Below are 17,217 nucleotides of genomic sequence, written 5' to 3'. Positions count from 1 at the left end.
GACTGCATTGAAGTAAAAAAAAGTAAAGCGGTTTTCCGTAGTTTCGAATCGTATTATAATCGATGTCCACTAACCGCGGACCACCATTATAAAATGTGAGTGCGAGTGTCACTTGTGTACATCAAAAAGTCCTTGAAATTGACTGTTGGAAATAAACCAATTAAACGATTAGCTATTACCATACGATTATGATTATTTCACCGGACATGGATATACAAAAATACAAAAGTATAACAATAATATAAGCCGACAACAAACGAACAAATTGTATAACACCAATGCCATCATTGCACTTACATATATTATTATTATTTTTAACGCATAGGTATTGTAGGTACTCTATTCCTAATTTATCCACAATTGTTATATTTACCGAGGCGTATTATGTTGTGCAGTGTGTACGCATTATACACTTCCGATGAGGCAGCGGTGTCCTTTCCTTTTCTTTGAATTTAAACACAAAATATAGTAAATATATTACATTGTTAACCGTACAATATAAATTATAATTATATAATATATACTACAGTACGGTATACTATACTACCATATTATTATTATATTTATGCGCCTTTTACGATCATTAAATGCGTGCAGCTTAAACGCAACTGTATAATAGGCCGTAAAATAAAAATGCTCGTGTAATGTTTTTAAAATTTTAACACTACGATTTCATTTTAATTTATAATAGGTATAACATACGTAATATAGTGTATAGTCTTGCGCCACAAGATCAAATCGAAGCATCGAATATTGCATTGTAAATATATCAACATTTTGTTTTCAAAAAGTTTGGCAAACGATGACATGTACATATTCTTACAGTCCGGTATTATAGCGATTAGTGATTTTGTCATATTATGTCCTACACAGCTATAGTAATTCTTCTTTTTTTAGGGAGATTCTGTTCATTATAACATTATTGTTATTACAAAACATAAGTTATTTTTTAATCACGGCATTAAAATCTTATTAGACCATAGGTTCTGTTTAATTTGATTCGCAGAAAAGCTGTGCAACCTATATCACTCACCAACGTAATTCCAATAACGTGATCGCAACATAATGGTTTGGATTTATATTTAGGTGCACTTATGGTTTATATTATATATACTAAGGGTACAATATTATAATAACAATATAATCCTTATACCACAGCCTACGGGTTCGTTAAAATGTTGTTCTTTGATTGTTTAATACATAATATACATACACAAAAATGTAATGCTTGGCCAATCTGAATTGACCTATAATTAAAATTCTTAGTCGAGCTATTTGTTTTTATTCGAACAATTTTCATCATCCCCTTGTTATCTCCCTTCACATGAATACATTGATCGAACGATTTCATATCGTGTACACCTGCCGGCTATACCACCTACATGCACATAATATAGTTATATATATATTATATAAGAGTTATTATCAAATTCGTTTCTCTACAAATGTGACAGTACACAATTGTTTTTACCGTCACGATTTTTAATTAATTTTTGTTTTTTAAATGCACGTTATCATATTTAACTTGAATATTTTGTAAACGGTAGGTAGTCTCTTCGATTTTTTAAAAACAAAATAATTAATAATATGTTCACTTTTTTGTGATGAGTTCTGCGCCAATCAAATTTCCAGAGAATTTGCTAATTTGACCATTTTTTTGTATAAAGATTTAATCAACATATTTACATATCATATTATTTTGTAAGCAATAGCTTTTGACGTTTTGCATTTTTTACTATACATAAGGAGGTACTTACTTTCATACTGTAATTATATACACTGAAACATTCGAAACTATATGTGTGTTATCAATTATAATTTATAATATCATATGTAATCCATAAAATATATCTATGATCTAACTACATATATAATATTAAGTTTGAAAGTACATATAAAGCCATTTGTTTTTAGTTGCTCTCTCAAAAGTGACAAGGGTGAATTCGTCTTGATGATTATAAATGAGTCAGTAATGGTTACTTGGATTCATGTTTTATTGAGGTGTATAGTAAAATGTCCTGTATAGAAAACAATAGGGTGACTTTAAGAGGTTAATTTGATAACTGCACAAGTCAAAAAATACTTATTGTGCGTACCTACTTACTTACATTAGGTATCAAAATTAACTTAGAATTATTACACATGCTTACAACCCTTCAAAATCAGTTTCCTAATGTCTCAAGTGACTTCTCCTTTCTATACCTACTGTGCATAAACTGTATATTATATTAACTATTAATTTTAAAATAAAATAATCGTTTAGAACACGTCAAAAAAAGTTCTAAATTTGTTTCACGGGTATACACTATAATATAACATAAACATATTATACCAACCAGATATGATTTTTTTGCTGTATTTATACAATACGCTTGATAGAAACGTTTAAAATACAGAAACTATAGTAGGTATAGTGATGGAAGAAAACTATTCTTATATGGTATGAGTATCAGAGTATCCTGCTATACACACCATACACGCGTATTGTGATATCCTCATTCGCCCGCCATTTTTGTAACAAGAATTTTCGCTCACACCTGGCTACATATAATGCTATACACTCGTTTGAAATACAATATCATATTATTAGAGAGTTTCCCCAGAGTCGGCGCAGGAAAAATAATATATAGATATAATGGTCGATGGAAGGTAGAAACGAATCGCGTCCCCGGGAAAAAAAAAAGTGTTTGTTTACGAATTGTGTTCCAGCTCGTAATAAACTCATATGTACATACTATATTATATATAAGACGTAGGTGTATATATATATATATATATATATATATATATTAGGTATATTATATATAATATTATTATGAATATTACCTCCCTCTTGCGCGCGTGCCCACTATACTTTGCGCACTCACCCGTCTATATTATGTACTATTATAGTTGGTATAGACATATATAATATTATACACGTACAATAGTATCGGTGGCGGCGGCGGCGGCGGGCGTCAACTTGACGGTCACCAATACACACTCACACACAAGCGAAATAACACGCAGATATACCTACTCACACACATGCATACACATTGACACACACACGTGCATACACACACACACAGTCACACACGCGCGCATACACTCGGATACTCACACGGCTCGCGCGTGTGTGAGCGCACGCGCACTAGGGACTCGGGCCGGGCCGGCTTGCTATATTAGCGAAAACAGAAATGGCCCGACAGCCGGGCGCCCACTCTCGCAGTCTCTAATTTCAATGTGCTTTTTTTTTCTTCTCTCTTTATTTTCCTCTCTTACTTCGCATTTTTCATCCGTCTCCCTCCCTGCTATCGGCCGACGACGGCGTCCGACCGTGCACTATATACTTATATACATACATACAACATACGCCGCGTGTATACCGCACAAATCCCGTGCCAACACGACACGCGTGCACACATTATAATAATGATGACATATATTTTGTGCATACATATAATATATATATTATATATATTGTACTGCAGGATGGCTCATCTTTGGGCAACACGATCCGATTGTGAATTCATCAAATCAATCCGGGTATATTGACTGGTTAGGTTAGGTATGTACTTTTATATGTACTTATAAGTAAACATATAAACTTATAAACATTTCGAATTACCTATAGGCACACCCCGAAATATTGAGTGTTTGGTGATAAGAGGTGGGGGTGAGTTTGTGCTGGTAAGATTACGGCGAGAACCCCCCCCCCCCCCCCCCCCCCCGACCAAAAGGGAGAAAAACCGGTCAATTATATGATTTTATAAAAAAAAAGTCGTAAGAAAATATATCGTTCTAACGAACTTGACATTTAGTCACAATGTTTCCAACGTTTCCATGCATCGGTCGGTTCTCAATAAAGAGTTATATAACAATTGAGTTATTATATATTTTTCAGAGATATTTGATTTCTCGCTTGAATTGCTACTAGGACCGACTATCGGACTATCGCTGGGTCACACGACCCACGTACCCCCGTGTTATAGTGTATAATATATATATATATATATGTAATATTTAGGTACCATTGTCAAAAAGCGCTGTACGAAATTGCGTATTTTTCGTCTGTCGCGTACATTTACGTTTCGGTGATATATATTATTTAATAATAATAATATTATATATTATAGTACCGAAACACCCCGCGGCGGCGATAAAACTTTGTATTAATATATATTATATATATATATACGCAGTCCGCCCGCTACCCCTATACGAATACACTAATACACTATACATAAAAGCAGCAGCTGCGGAGTAGGTATACCAATATATCTACACTGCTGCAAAAGCTGTACAGGGTAGGTACTTAATTATACATGCGAGTGCGCGAATTACAGCGAGCAAATTTGAGCTTACGCGCCCGCTGCCCCGAATGTGGAACGCGATCAAGGCGACTACCGTGTTATATAGGTACACTATATAGCTAGTACTACCTAGCAGTGTATATAGGTGGTATAGGTAGTTGTATAATATATATAAAAGCAGCTCAAACGTCCTAAATAAACTATTTTGTGGAGGAGCGCTCTTTCTCCGCCCGCCCACGGCGGTGCACGTTAATTTTGTTCGAACTTTGGTGAATAATTGATACGCGACGGCCATGTTTACGACCAACAGGTTCGTATATGTATATGAATACAAAGTATATCGTACATAATTGATAAAATAAAAATAACGCGGTTTTTATAATATTATTATGAGAACCGCTCGCTCTACGCACCGCGGCTACCACTACCCGGGTTATTAGCGAAACGAGTGTATATAAATTCAGTAGTCAGTTTTTATTTATTTTTCGCGTGTGGGTGTTGTTGTTGACCCATTAAAATTAATACGGTTTTGCGAAAACTGAAGAAACACGAGCGAAGCGTTGCTTGGTAAAATGTTTTACGATTCTTTTTTATATCAAGTTTGCTTTAGTCATGTTTTATGCAATGTGTTCTCGAAACAAGATACGAACGAAACAAAAGTTGTACCGAGTTTTTTGCGTTAGAATAATATAGTTTCCAAACTAATTTGTATGTATTTGTTTTCCACACAACTCATAAGACACCTATTTACTTATGATAATACGCTCTTCATAATTCAAGATTCAAGAGTATCTCGATAACGTCTATTATATATAATGTACTCCAGCCTAAAATTTATAGCAGGACAGCAGGTACATAATAGGAAATGTATTTGAAATTATTTTCTTTACCATACTTTACCATACATACCATACATACCATACTTCATTACCTATAATGAAACAAATTTGACAACCGTTTATAATGCGTAGTCATGCAATTGGTAGGTATAATGTAAGTATTTTGTTTAAATCAATATATTTTTACTGCTGAGATAAACTGTTTTTTTTTTTTTAATGTAGAAATTATAAAATATTGATGAGCGTAGGTATATCATAGTACCATGTTGTGAGGAGGGGGTGGTTAAACGATTAGAGGGTTGGATAAATTAACGGTTACCATCGCCACCGGTGGCTGGGGTTATCGCCTCTAGGGAGAAAGGGAGGATGGTTAATAGTATAATGTAGGTACCTACCGGTGAGGGTAACTGACAGGACATACCTATATACAACATGGCTATATTTCTGCCGACGAGATGCTGTGGTATTTATGGTGGAAAGGGAGGGGAGGAAGGAAACGTGCGATTAACGCAGTCAAATAAATTAAATTTGTTAAATTATGTGTGTGATCGATACCCTGAGTGTATTGTGGTGCACGGGCATATCGTTATTATTCCGTCCACGGGCCGCTTCTGCTGTGACCGCCAGTAATAAATAAAATATTATGCATCACAATATATTATAATGCTGCTACAAACACACAGATGGGGAAAATTGTGCCCTCCGCCGTAAAATGTAGCACTCAGTTGCTGGTGGCTGCGGTGTTGGTATAGACATAAAGAAGTTGCAACAGTGTGTCCCTATACACTCACTCGTAAAGAATATCCTAAATTAAAATGAAACATTAGGTATAGTGTTGTAGTAATGGAGATACCTATACTCAAATTACACTTTTATTTAAAATTAAATTGTTTGTATTATATTGTGAATTTTCTCTAAAAAATACGTGCATGCAAATAATATATAAAAAGAAAAAATAAATGAATCATTTTGAAAATCTCTAAGATATTGGTCGTATCACTTGTATTTATTACCTATACTAACGTGCATAATAATAACTTGCAAGTTCATAGTAGTGTCTACATTATAATATTTTTCTTTCGAATATAATATTCTTTTTCTGGATATTAATTCCTGCGATATACTGTCCTGGATATTTTCACCGACTCAGTTTACAACGGTCGTCTTATTATTATTGATGACCCTACGTCTCTATACCCTTATCGACGACTTAATTATGATTATTATTAACGCACGGAAGTTGTCCGCATCCGGCTCTGAAATTCGTCCACCGTCACCTCGAAATCGTGTAATAGATCAATATTGGTTCCCGCTCACATAATATAATATCACAAGCTATATAATTCAATAATTAATAATACCTCCAGTATAACGTTTTCGCATTATTCTAATGCATATTCGTCGTTCATAAATAATATGTATTACCTATTGTAATGTAAACGTTAACTAAGTTTATGATACAACATGTAATATATATATATAATATGTACTACGGATACCGGAATGCGTCACAAAGGCGACTGACAAACGGGACACAGTATCCGATGCCAATGTCCTTGTGAAACGGATGACTGGGTGAGGGTAAAGCGCAGTGGACTTTCGTGCGGAAAATGGTTTACGGACAACTAGGGAGTGCGTGCGGCGTTAAGTCGGAAAGACCGAGTGGTGTGTATGTGTGTGTGTGTGTGTGTGTGTGTGTGTGTGTGTGTGTGTGTGTGTGTGTGTGTGTGTATATACCGATTATGCGACGGGTCGACGCACACACAAAAACTTATATTTCGTTCTCGCGATAAATATTATACTGGCAGAACACGCTCTCACATGTGTATATACATATTATAACATATATAATATAGAAATGTATACAACAAAAAATGTAGGTATAAACCATACAGTTTGAATGATATATATGTGTGATTGAGTGTGTGTGTGTGTGTGTAAGAGAGCGACCGGTTAATATTATGTGGCGGGTACATATATTATATACACACTTGTTTTGCTACATTCGCCCACCTCCTCCGCGGCGCGAGCCAAATTGTATTATTATTTTAAAATTTGAAAACATTGATAAATCATCATCGCGACCGTTCAACGTGAACCAAAAGCTGACCGTTCTCCACGTTTTGCACGAAAAACCCGAATGTGCGGTCATAAATTTGGCATTTTCCCGAACGCTGGAAAATTAGAAAAAAAAATCACCTCTATGTCATAATATAGTATAAAGGTCTATCTCTCCTTTAGCGCAACCGCAACGGGACAGATCCAGGTCAGATTTTTTCGACCGTGCCCTTGCGTTCACACTTACAAAACGGAACAGTATGTTTTACACTATTTAATTTTTAATTTACTTAAAAATTATTACATAATATTACGTAGCCAAGTAGGTTATATCTTGCATTAAACAATAATATATATATTTACCGTATATTAGTCTACATGAATTTAAAAATCATATTAGACCGTTCCTCAAGAACTATTTTACATAATGTCGTGATATCATATATTATAATATCATGTACTATAAGAGTCTATGCAGTGTTCGATTTGCGATTTACGCGGACAAGTCTTGGTGACGAAAATAACACTGCGATAATGTTTTCATTGGATCATTGCGCATATTATTTTCCTTTCCACATATTATGATGCTGTACGTATAATCCGTTTTGTCCGTGTCCAACGAAACGGTTAATGAAATCTGTCGTTATATGCTCCATGTGCGTGAGAGTAAACCCGCATATACACAACATCCGACTCGGGTAAAAATAAATACTGTTATTAATTTGGCTTGTGATCGTGCGAAACGAATGATTAACGACCCCCGCCGCCTCGCCGGTGATCGGTCACAATAGCCGTCGCCGCCGCTGTATATCCGCACAGCTAAACTTCAAAGAAGTCTCCTCTCGCGGTCTACCTTTGTTTTTTTTTCTCACTTATTTTCTAAATTTTTTTTCGTGTTCGTCTGTTTAGAGAGACGTATATAATTCTGTGTTTACCCAGTACCAACCTGTTAAGATTTTTCTCATAATAATAATATATAATAATATTATCTATAAACTAAAACATAATATACCTCCTCTATAATAAAATATAATATGCTTGGCCGTCGTTAAAACAACAGTAGTTTTCCGAGGTACTCGCATATAATAGCCAATTAATTAAGTACATGAATAATATACGCAATTATTACCTATATAATATCTTTATATTTTTTTATCAAATCATTTCGCCACGCGTTCCTCTTCGTCTGCAGTATAATAGGTCGTTTGTAGCACTTTTTGTGATTCGATCGCTATATACGACGCGATTTTTATACGGCTTTTTTGGTCGTCCGCGCAAGTATATTATGTGGTCGTATTCTACAGTGATGATAATATTAATATAATAGTTCGTCAGGAAAAACGCGTTTTCACCAACAGTGACAAAAGTGTTTTTCTTGTATATTATACATATTCTTTCCGCACCGTATAGATACTGCGGGGTTAAATGCATCACTCTCGAGTACGATCGCAGTGACTGCCACTAGAAAATAAATCGATCGTTTAAACGTGGTATACATTATATTATGTATATTACTGAATAAATTCCGCATAAACGACGCCAATATTATATATAATATATATACGTAAACCGTATAAAATGTTGATATGTCAACTGGTATATATAATACCTATACGCGTTTATTCGAATAACATATAAATTATTTATCGATTTATATTTGTTCGCGTTTTGAACTCGTTTGTGACTTAATACACCGTATTTCCCATTGCGAATGACGCCGTATATGTATATCATATAATATACTGCACGGTAAAACGATTCTTTGCTATAATACATCGGAAGGATTTCTATACCTATAAAGGAATATGGTGCACCTATATGTAGGTATATAATATTGCATTCAGAGTTCAGACTCACTCGAAATGTAAAAAAGACGCAAACCGCGCCGGATGGTGTGCAATGTACTCGTATAAAGAAAAATGCTGTTAAAAAAGTGGAAGTTTTCAATGCATTATGTATATTATAGTCACCGCGAGCAGAGATTATGGGTCTCGTGAGGTTTTTTTGGCGTTACGCCATCGTCACTGGTCCGACGTGAAAAACGCGTACAACACTTGGCGTATATATATATATATATTATGTATACACTGTGATTATATACGTCTGAGTTATATACCGCCGAAGAAAATATTTCGCGCGAAGTTTGCTGCTGTATAGAAAAGTTTTCAGACACAATATAATGTATATAATAATATATATTATAATAATAACAAAATGACTTGTACGCTGTCGAGAACAGCAGAATTATAAATGAATGGGCGCGCGTGTTCAACAATAGCGAGGATATGCCCCGCGATGCAGAATATTATTGGCATAATTGTATTATTCAATAGCGAGCGTTGTGTCGACATATTATTTTCATCGTCTTCATAATTTATATTATATTATTATACATTCACGCGCGTCGCGCTGTTTACAAAAACATATTAGACAATAACAGACTACGGAACAGTACATTTTACATTATTCCGACCGGGGGTGTGTTTGATAATTTTGATTTAAATTTGTTTTTAGTATCACATTATTAACTGTACGATTGGGAATAAAAAACGCTAATCGTTTCGTATATGACTACACGTCATGGACATTTTTGAAATTCTCCATTAGAATATGGAAAATGGTCGAAATACTTCGAAGCGAAGCGAAGAAATTAATTTATTCTTGCAACCCTGCAAAAACAATATCCGTTAAAGACCCAGAAATCACTGTTTTCGTCTTATAATAACATTTTCAACTTAAATTTCTTAAAAAATTTTTCAAGTACCTATTTATTATTTATTTTGTTAGTCCATAATATTAATAAAGTAATAAACTACATTAAATAATAACTATATTAAAAAATCGGCTTTGACAATATTTCTTATTTTTTAATAATTTTAATAATTTTAATAATTTAAAAATATTTTTTTTAGATTTAGTTTAATACTATCTTAAAGGTTTGGAGACTACATTTAAATACAAGGTCACTCGATTCACATAATATTATTACCATTACTATAATATCAGATATAAATCCTGGAAATGTGGTTAAACTTAAAATAACGTCCTACTAATCACTATGAACATACACAGTAGCTGCCACGGGTTATGAAGTTGAAATACGTAATAATATAGCTAACCGAGTTCTCACAAGAATCGTTTTCTGAATGCGATTATGCTTTATAATATGTGTAACATCATTAAATACGTTTTTAAACTTGAAGCGATAACACTATACAACACTAAAAATGGGTTATGTCAAGTGCAGCGCCCCACACACCCTAGCGATCACGTCGTGTCCTGCTCGTATATTATAATATTATATTATTATTTAATTTTATATTCTCGTTTAAATGCATTCATTAATGCCGCCATTGTGGCTGTCTACTTCTTCTACATTTTATACGGGAGACATAGGAGTTGTTATAATACAATTTCTGCTGCGTCAAAGTTCTTATAACTTTTATAAAAATAAAACCCCCATTATATTTTCTCTTCCACTCCGCGTAAATCATCGTGTGTGTACTTATATATGTTATATTTTATATAATACAGCGTTGTTTAGTGCGTTTTTTCTTCGCAGAAAAGGTCTACGACATAATTTACGACTCATTTCCTTTATATTTAATCGACACCGGGATGGCGTGTGCCCAGTTGTTCTGGCACAAGGTTTTCCCGTGCCCGCCACTCCACCGTTTTCCCTTTTAGCCTTTACCGCAAGAGCTTGTGGTAAACCGTAAGATTTTTATTATAAACGAGTGGTTTTTTTTTTCTTTTTTGGAGGACACCGTGGCTCCGGACTCCTGTGAGCTTATCGATTTTTTTTTTAATTATATTTTACCGCAAAATAGCAGATAGGGGATCGAAAAATTGTCGGGCACGCAATATGGGCAATGCGACCAACCCCTGTACAAATAACGTTAAATCAAAAAGCACGAAGTGCTAATACATCGGACAACCTATTTCAGGGTAATTTCATGTTTTCCAACTTTTAATATTCAATCACTAGCGAATTAACATAAACAAGTGCTAATTCTTTTGTAATGCATTTATTTTCTAAAAAAACCAACTCCACATGTATAATACTATCATATTGTATTCGTTGACTTTTTTAATTATATGGATTACCTACATTTTCTATTCATTTTTAAATTATAATAAACTGGAGTTATCTAATATAAATTTCTTTATGTAAACTAAAAGTTAAATTATATTGGATTATGACTTATCTATAACCAATCAAATTTTAAAGCGAAATGTATTTTGTACATCGTCATACCTGATTGTGGTTTTCAAATAAGCACCCTTGTCATGGAATTATTTCTATATCACTATTACAAATCTTAATTTATTGGATAACGGATTCTTTAAATTTAAATATGTGCTTAATATTAGTTTATGCTCTTTGTTAAGATTTATATGACACTTACATAATTTTAGCTACCCTCTTACTTTTTCACCCAATTTGTGTGCTTATATAGGTAAATATTTGTAAACAATTTTTCAAAACAGACAATTCTTTAATGTGAATTGATTTTTATCTTCCTTTTTGTGGGTACAAATATTAAATTTAATATACTTTGGTTGAAATTCAATCGTAGACTTGTCAATATTTAATTGAAAACACTTTTAATTTAGAGCTTCGAATCATATGTGTATCATTTACAAGTATGTTATTGTTATCAAATGGTAATAACTAATAACTAATAAGTATTGAAATATATATATATATGTATTATTAAGAGTTCAATAAACTTTATCACAAAACGTTATCTTTTTGAACTGTATAAAGTAATGTACCTATGTCAGTTGTAGTAGTAACTAGTAGTACTATAGTATCAAAGTAGGTCTGATGTATTGTAACAATAGTATTTGCAAAAGAAAATCGTACGCAAATACAAATGTAAATGTTATTACGTTTACCATTTACCTAAGCTTTGTAACCAAATTTAATTTCTTCGTAATTACTTGTACAATGTCAATTTTCTTGTCTCTCCGCGTAACTATTGCCGCTCTCACTGCTTTCTCATTCAATGAGCCCTAAACATTATTTAAAAAATAATCCAATGCTGAGAATCAAGCGTACTCATTTCGTCATCATTCCTTGTTAGATTTATATAATATTATGTTCTATTGTTCAAATGTTATAGGTATTTTTGGTTAAATAATTTTGAATTGTTATGTTGATACCTATAGTTATTTTAATTTTAATCATTATTATTCATCTGGTTCAATTAACTTTAGGCTTCAGTCCATTCAATACATATTTTGATTTGGGCATTTGGATCAGGCTCATACTATTTAATAAATAAATAATAAACGCATTGTTCGTAGTAAATATATTTGGTACCTAGGTATTAATATTTTTTTGATATGGTAATGTCGATGTCATGCAGGGTTTCATTTTTCAAACAATAATCTTAGGACACAATATATTTATATTAATATATTTCGTCGCGTATTAAGTACAGTTAAAAATTGTCAAGTTTGTAAAAATAGGTTGGAAAAATAATAAGTGTACTGAGAACAACTAACGGCGATGTTCCCATCAGCAACACGCTTGGCAAGTCCCAATAACAAAAATATTAATATACCCGAGTGTGAGGTAGGTTGTAAGTAGGTATATAAAGTTTTATCGCTAGGCATTTGTTTACCAAATAGTAATTATTATTATCATCGTGCATAACAGTTATATGTATATATAATACAATATAATATTCGTATATGTTTGTGTCGTAAAACCTTCCACCTCCCCTGCACCTCCGCACACAATGTTAATCAATCTTTCTCGCAATGATTTACGTGTAATAACAACGTGTACGCCATATTATCATAAAATATGATATTATTATTCTCATATATATTACCATAAAACAGTTTATAGTATATTACAATAATAAACATGGCTTGCTTGCGGGTCAGTTGGCAAACCAGCCGTCTCTCGTGTCCCATGCACTGGCCAAGTTCTAAATATATAATCAAACCATAGATGTTTGTCACATTAGGGCTGGCTAGCACATGGCGTATTTTCTAAAGAATAATGAAAACCTTGAAACGTTCAAAATATTATAATGATGGTCCCGCCGAATCAATGATACGACGACAACTTACTGACAAGTATCGCGACGACACATCGACGATTCCGTTGTACTTATATTATTATGATCGGTCGTTAGTATTAACTATAAAAATCGGCTTTTACTATATTATGCTTCCTGGGCATCTGGTTTTCCTGCAAGTTCGTTGGCCTAAAAAGTAATCCGCTATTACGAAATGTACCGACATATTATAGATCGTAATTTCCTATTCATCTATACTTGTGCTGCTATGCTATCAAAAATAAAAATAATTACCTATTTTAATAAATTGTATTTAATTTCAAATTTTAGGTATTATTACCTTAATGTACGATAGGTATCTAGAATCTAGATTTACATTATACCTATCTAAATTTAATATTCTTTTTTTTTAGAATCAGAGCCACTATTTCAGTTTAGTTGATGGTTTTCGTTTTTTTTAATACCTACACATATGGGTTCTTTTATTAAGGTTTAAATATTAAGGTTTTTTAAAATTATTTAAACCATTTAATAACCACGAATGGGTTCAATCACTTTAATCACCTCTATTTTAGTATAGATACCTAATATAAATTATAATGTATACATATTATTATAAATTATGATGAAAATTTAAAATTGTGATTTTGCAAAATAGTTCAATGAAAAGCATAAATTTAAACCAAAATTATAATGCATGCATATTATTATATATTATCATCATATTATAATATATATGCGTGAATAATAATAATTAAAGGACTGTGGGTCATCGAGATCAAAATGAATACTTACGCATCTACATTATACATGTGTTGTAATGTTATATTATAGAACGTTCAAATTATTGTTATAGGAGTGGGAAACGAAATTCGGTTATTACATTATAATACATATATTATCTGCTATATAATATAATAGAAGCAAATCGTCGATAGCTGATGCTGAAATGTATTCTATGTGCATTGTTCTTCCGATAGAATTGTACCAAACGGTTTTATCGTTTGTATCTTAATCGATCGTGAATCCATTAAATATACACATATATATTTTATCTATTTATTTCATTTTGGTTTCTAACAAATAAAAACCCATTTGTGAGGCTAAGGTGGTAATAATATTGTATTGTTACATAATTATAACTAATTAAAAAATACATATTGCATATACATTGTATTACCTAATAATAATTAACGTACAAACTGGAAATAACATATTACAACCAATATCATAAAAATACTAATATTAATAAAATTGTGATCGTAATGACTATACGTACATCATATTTGTATCAAATTGATATTTTAAGAACTACTCCAAAAGTCTATTCTATAGTAAAATAAATAATAATAATATTCTATAATATTATAACCATTACCTATTTTGTTTTTAGGCGTACCGTTTCCGCCGGGCCGAAAGTTGACCACTGCCGAAATATGGGACTCGAGGACAAACAAACCTCGACCAGACATATTGAAACAGCACTTCATACTCGAGGGTCGGATAGACGAAGCGGCCGCGTTGCGCATCGTCAACGAAGGTGCATCGCTACTCAGATCCGAAAAAACCATGATAGACATCGAAGCTCCTGTTACCGGTGGGTACAATATAATATATTATTGTAAGACGTCGTGGTAAATTAAATGTAACGTTTTGGACGTTAATATTAGGTATTAAGTGTCTATAGACACTCAAACTGCATACTTTCAGCGATAGTCATCTGTTAATTTTTATCAACACAGAAAAATTGATTGAAATAATAATAATAATATGTGATCTGTATTATAAAATAATATCATCCTGTATGTATTATAAAAGTGTAGTATAGAATATAAAGGAAAAAAATCTCATCGCAGATTTCCTGCTGGTACAAAACAGAGTTGTACCTAATTTTTTATTATAATAATTATTATATTATTTTTGTAATGAAATATTAACATGAATTATTATTGTATCTCAATTATTATGATAAGATTAACATTTAAAGGCACCACAAGATAAACATAGAAGAAACGTAAAGTTCATAACATTATTAATTTTGAAGCCAATATGAGCAAGAAGAAAGCATAAGAATTAAGAATAATGAAACGGAGAACAGCTTTTATTATGATCACAATTGTTGGAAGGAAGAGAGGGCAGCGTTAAGAAAACAGATATCGGAATAGGAAAAAAAGTTTTTTTAATTTACTCTAATGAGGGAGAGAGCAGAGCAATTGATTAGAAAATTAGAAAATTGTAACTATTATTTTTTAGTTTTTATTGTTTAAATAATATCCTAACTGTATAATATGCACCCAACCTAACCTATATAGGCTGAACATTTGATCGTATTAAAGAAATATTCTGACCAAGAACACGTTTTCAACAAAGCTGAACCTGTGCATTTGGCTGACATGCAATATTTCTGTATGATTTTTGCTGTTCGTAGCTGTCTCGGAAATCCCCAGAAAATTTATGATAACCATTTTAAAGACAGTCTGTGTAGTCTGTAAATTCGTGTGCGTCATGATGCATAAAAATTTTGAGTTTTTTCATTACCTCCCTAAAGCAAAAAAAAAAAATACATCATTATTTTCTTCTAACCTAACTATGACCCGTGCAGTAGATTCACGTTAAAACGAATAGCGTTCGAAATTATTAAAATATATTATTCGCTGCAGTGCGGCCCAGTATATATAGGTACCTTCATATTTTATTCCTGCAAGGTTATCCTGCAACCGGGATATGTCTTATTCGTGTATTATAAGTTAGTAAATCGTGTTATATAAATCTCGAAGAATGTACATTCGTATATAATATTGAAGTAGGTCGTTTGTTTGTCGCGCGACACGCACATGTGGCAAAGACTGCTGCAAATCCCGAGAATAATGCTATTCTTTTTGACAATGCATATCATAATATCTTATATGTACGAGTTGGTGTTCTAAGCACGTTTCATTTTGTGTTTAACTATTGCTCAACGGATACGATATTGGCTCTAACGAAGTTTAATACGCGTCACACATTAAATTTCCAAAGTCCTCTTTGGTATTCTTTGCGAATTTTTTTCGCTAACTTTAGCGATTTTTATTTGAAATCACGCGACGTTTAAACCTAACATAAGTAAAGTGCAAAAATATATAGTAAAGTCGAAACTCGAAATGTTTGTCTCGAAAACATCATCTAGATTATAGAACAATACATAATATTAAGGTACTATAAAGACATATAGTATACCTAACTTATATCTAATTTAAGGCAGGACAGCTTTAAAACAAATCAATTATTTATATACAATTATATATGAGTTAAATATGTTTGAATTATAAAGTACATATTATTGTACATTTATTATTTTCATTTTAATGTCAACTAAATTTAATAAAAATACTTCCAAGATTAAATTATTTTTTTTCTTTTTTAAAACACTGACAAATTTAAATCTTCATTAGAACAAAAAAATGTTAAGTTGTATCTCAGTTCTTTTTTTTTAATAATATTGCTTATATAATATTTTAGGTACGTAGCAACTAATTGTATAAACTACAAAGTGATAGTTGTCTGCAATAGATGACTATAATAAGCATTTTATAACTGCAGAATGTAATGAAACTATTGAAAATATCTGTTATATTATGTTTTCAGATAATACACACATTGTATTTTCATAATTTATCATTAATTATTTGATATAAATAGTGTTAGATTTGTTTGCATACTGCTGTAATTCAAATCAACAATAAGAATTATCTACCTACTATAGTATCATTATTAAATGTGGTGCTTATATAATATGATGGGGAGGCACGTAACGTATAAAACAACCCATTTAAAAAAAATACAAAAAAAAACTGAAAAATATAGGTGGGCAAGTGGGTGTTACTCCGCTGTACAGTAGATTACAAATGGGTCACTGTAATGGATGGTGTTAAATTTGAATTCAATGATATAATATCATTGTAACGAAAAACGATTCTGAGTGAAGACGATCAGTCAGCCTATGATATT

At 32.3% G+C, this 17,217-nt stretch overlaps 1 protein-coding gene across 3 annotated transcripts in view; it reads left to right on the top strand.

The window, feature by feature from the left end:
* LOC132951308 (serine/threonine-protein phosphatase 2B catalytic subunit 3-like) overlaps positions 1-17,217 on the top strand; it is a 63,957-nt gene that overhangs the window by 29,030 nt on the left and 17,710 nt on the right. For all 3 annotated transcript variants that reach the window (XM_061023131.1, XM_061023130.1, XM_061023132.1), the window contains exon 3: positions 14,624-14,827. In XM_061023131.1, coding sequence (XP_060879114.1) covers positions 14,624-14,827 — 204 coding nt within the window. The remainder of the gene's footprint in view (positions 1-14,623; positions 14,828-17,217) is intronic.

This window comes from Metopolophium dirhodum, chromosome 8, assembly GCF_019925205.1.
Source record: "Metopolophium dirhodum isolate CAU chromosome 8, ASM1992520v1, whole genome shotgun sequence".
Classification (NCBI taxonomy): Eukaryota; Metazoa; Arthropoda; class Insecta; order Hemiptera; family Aphididae; genus Metopolophium; species Metopolophium dirhodum.
The sequence above is the reverse complement of the archived record's forward strand: the minus strand, read 5'-3'. Positions and strand labels throughout refer to the sequence as shown.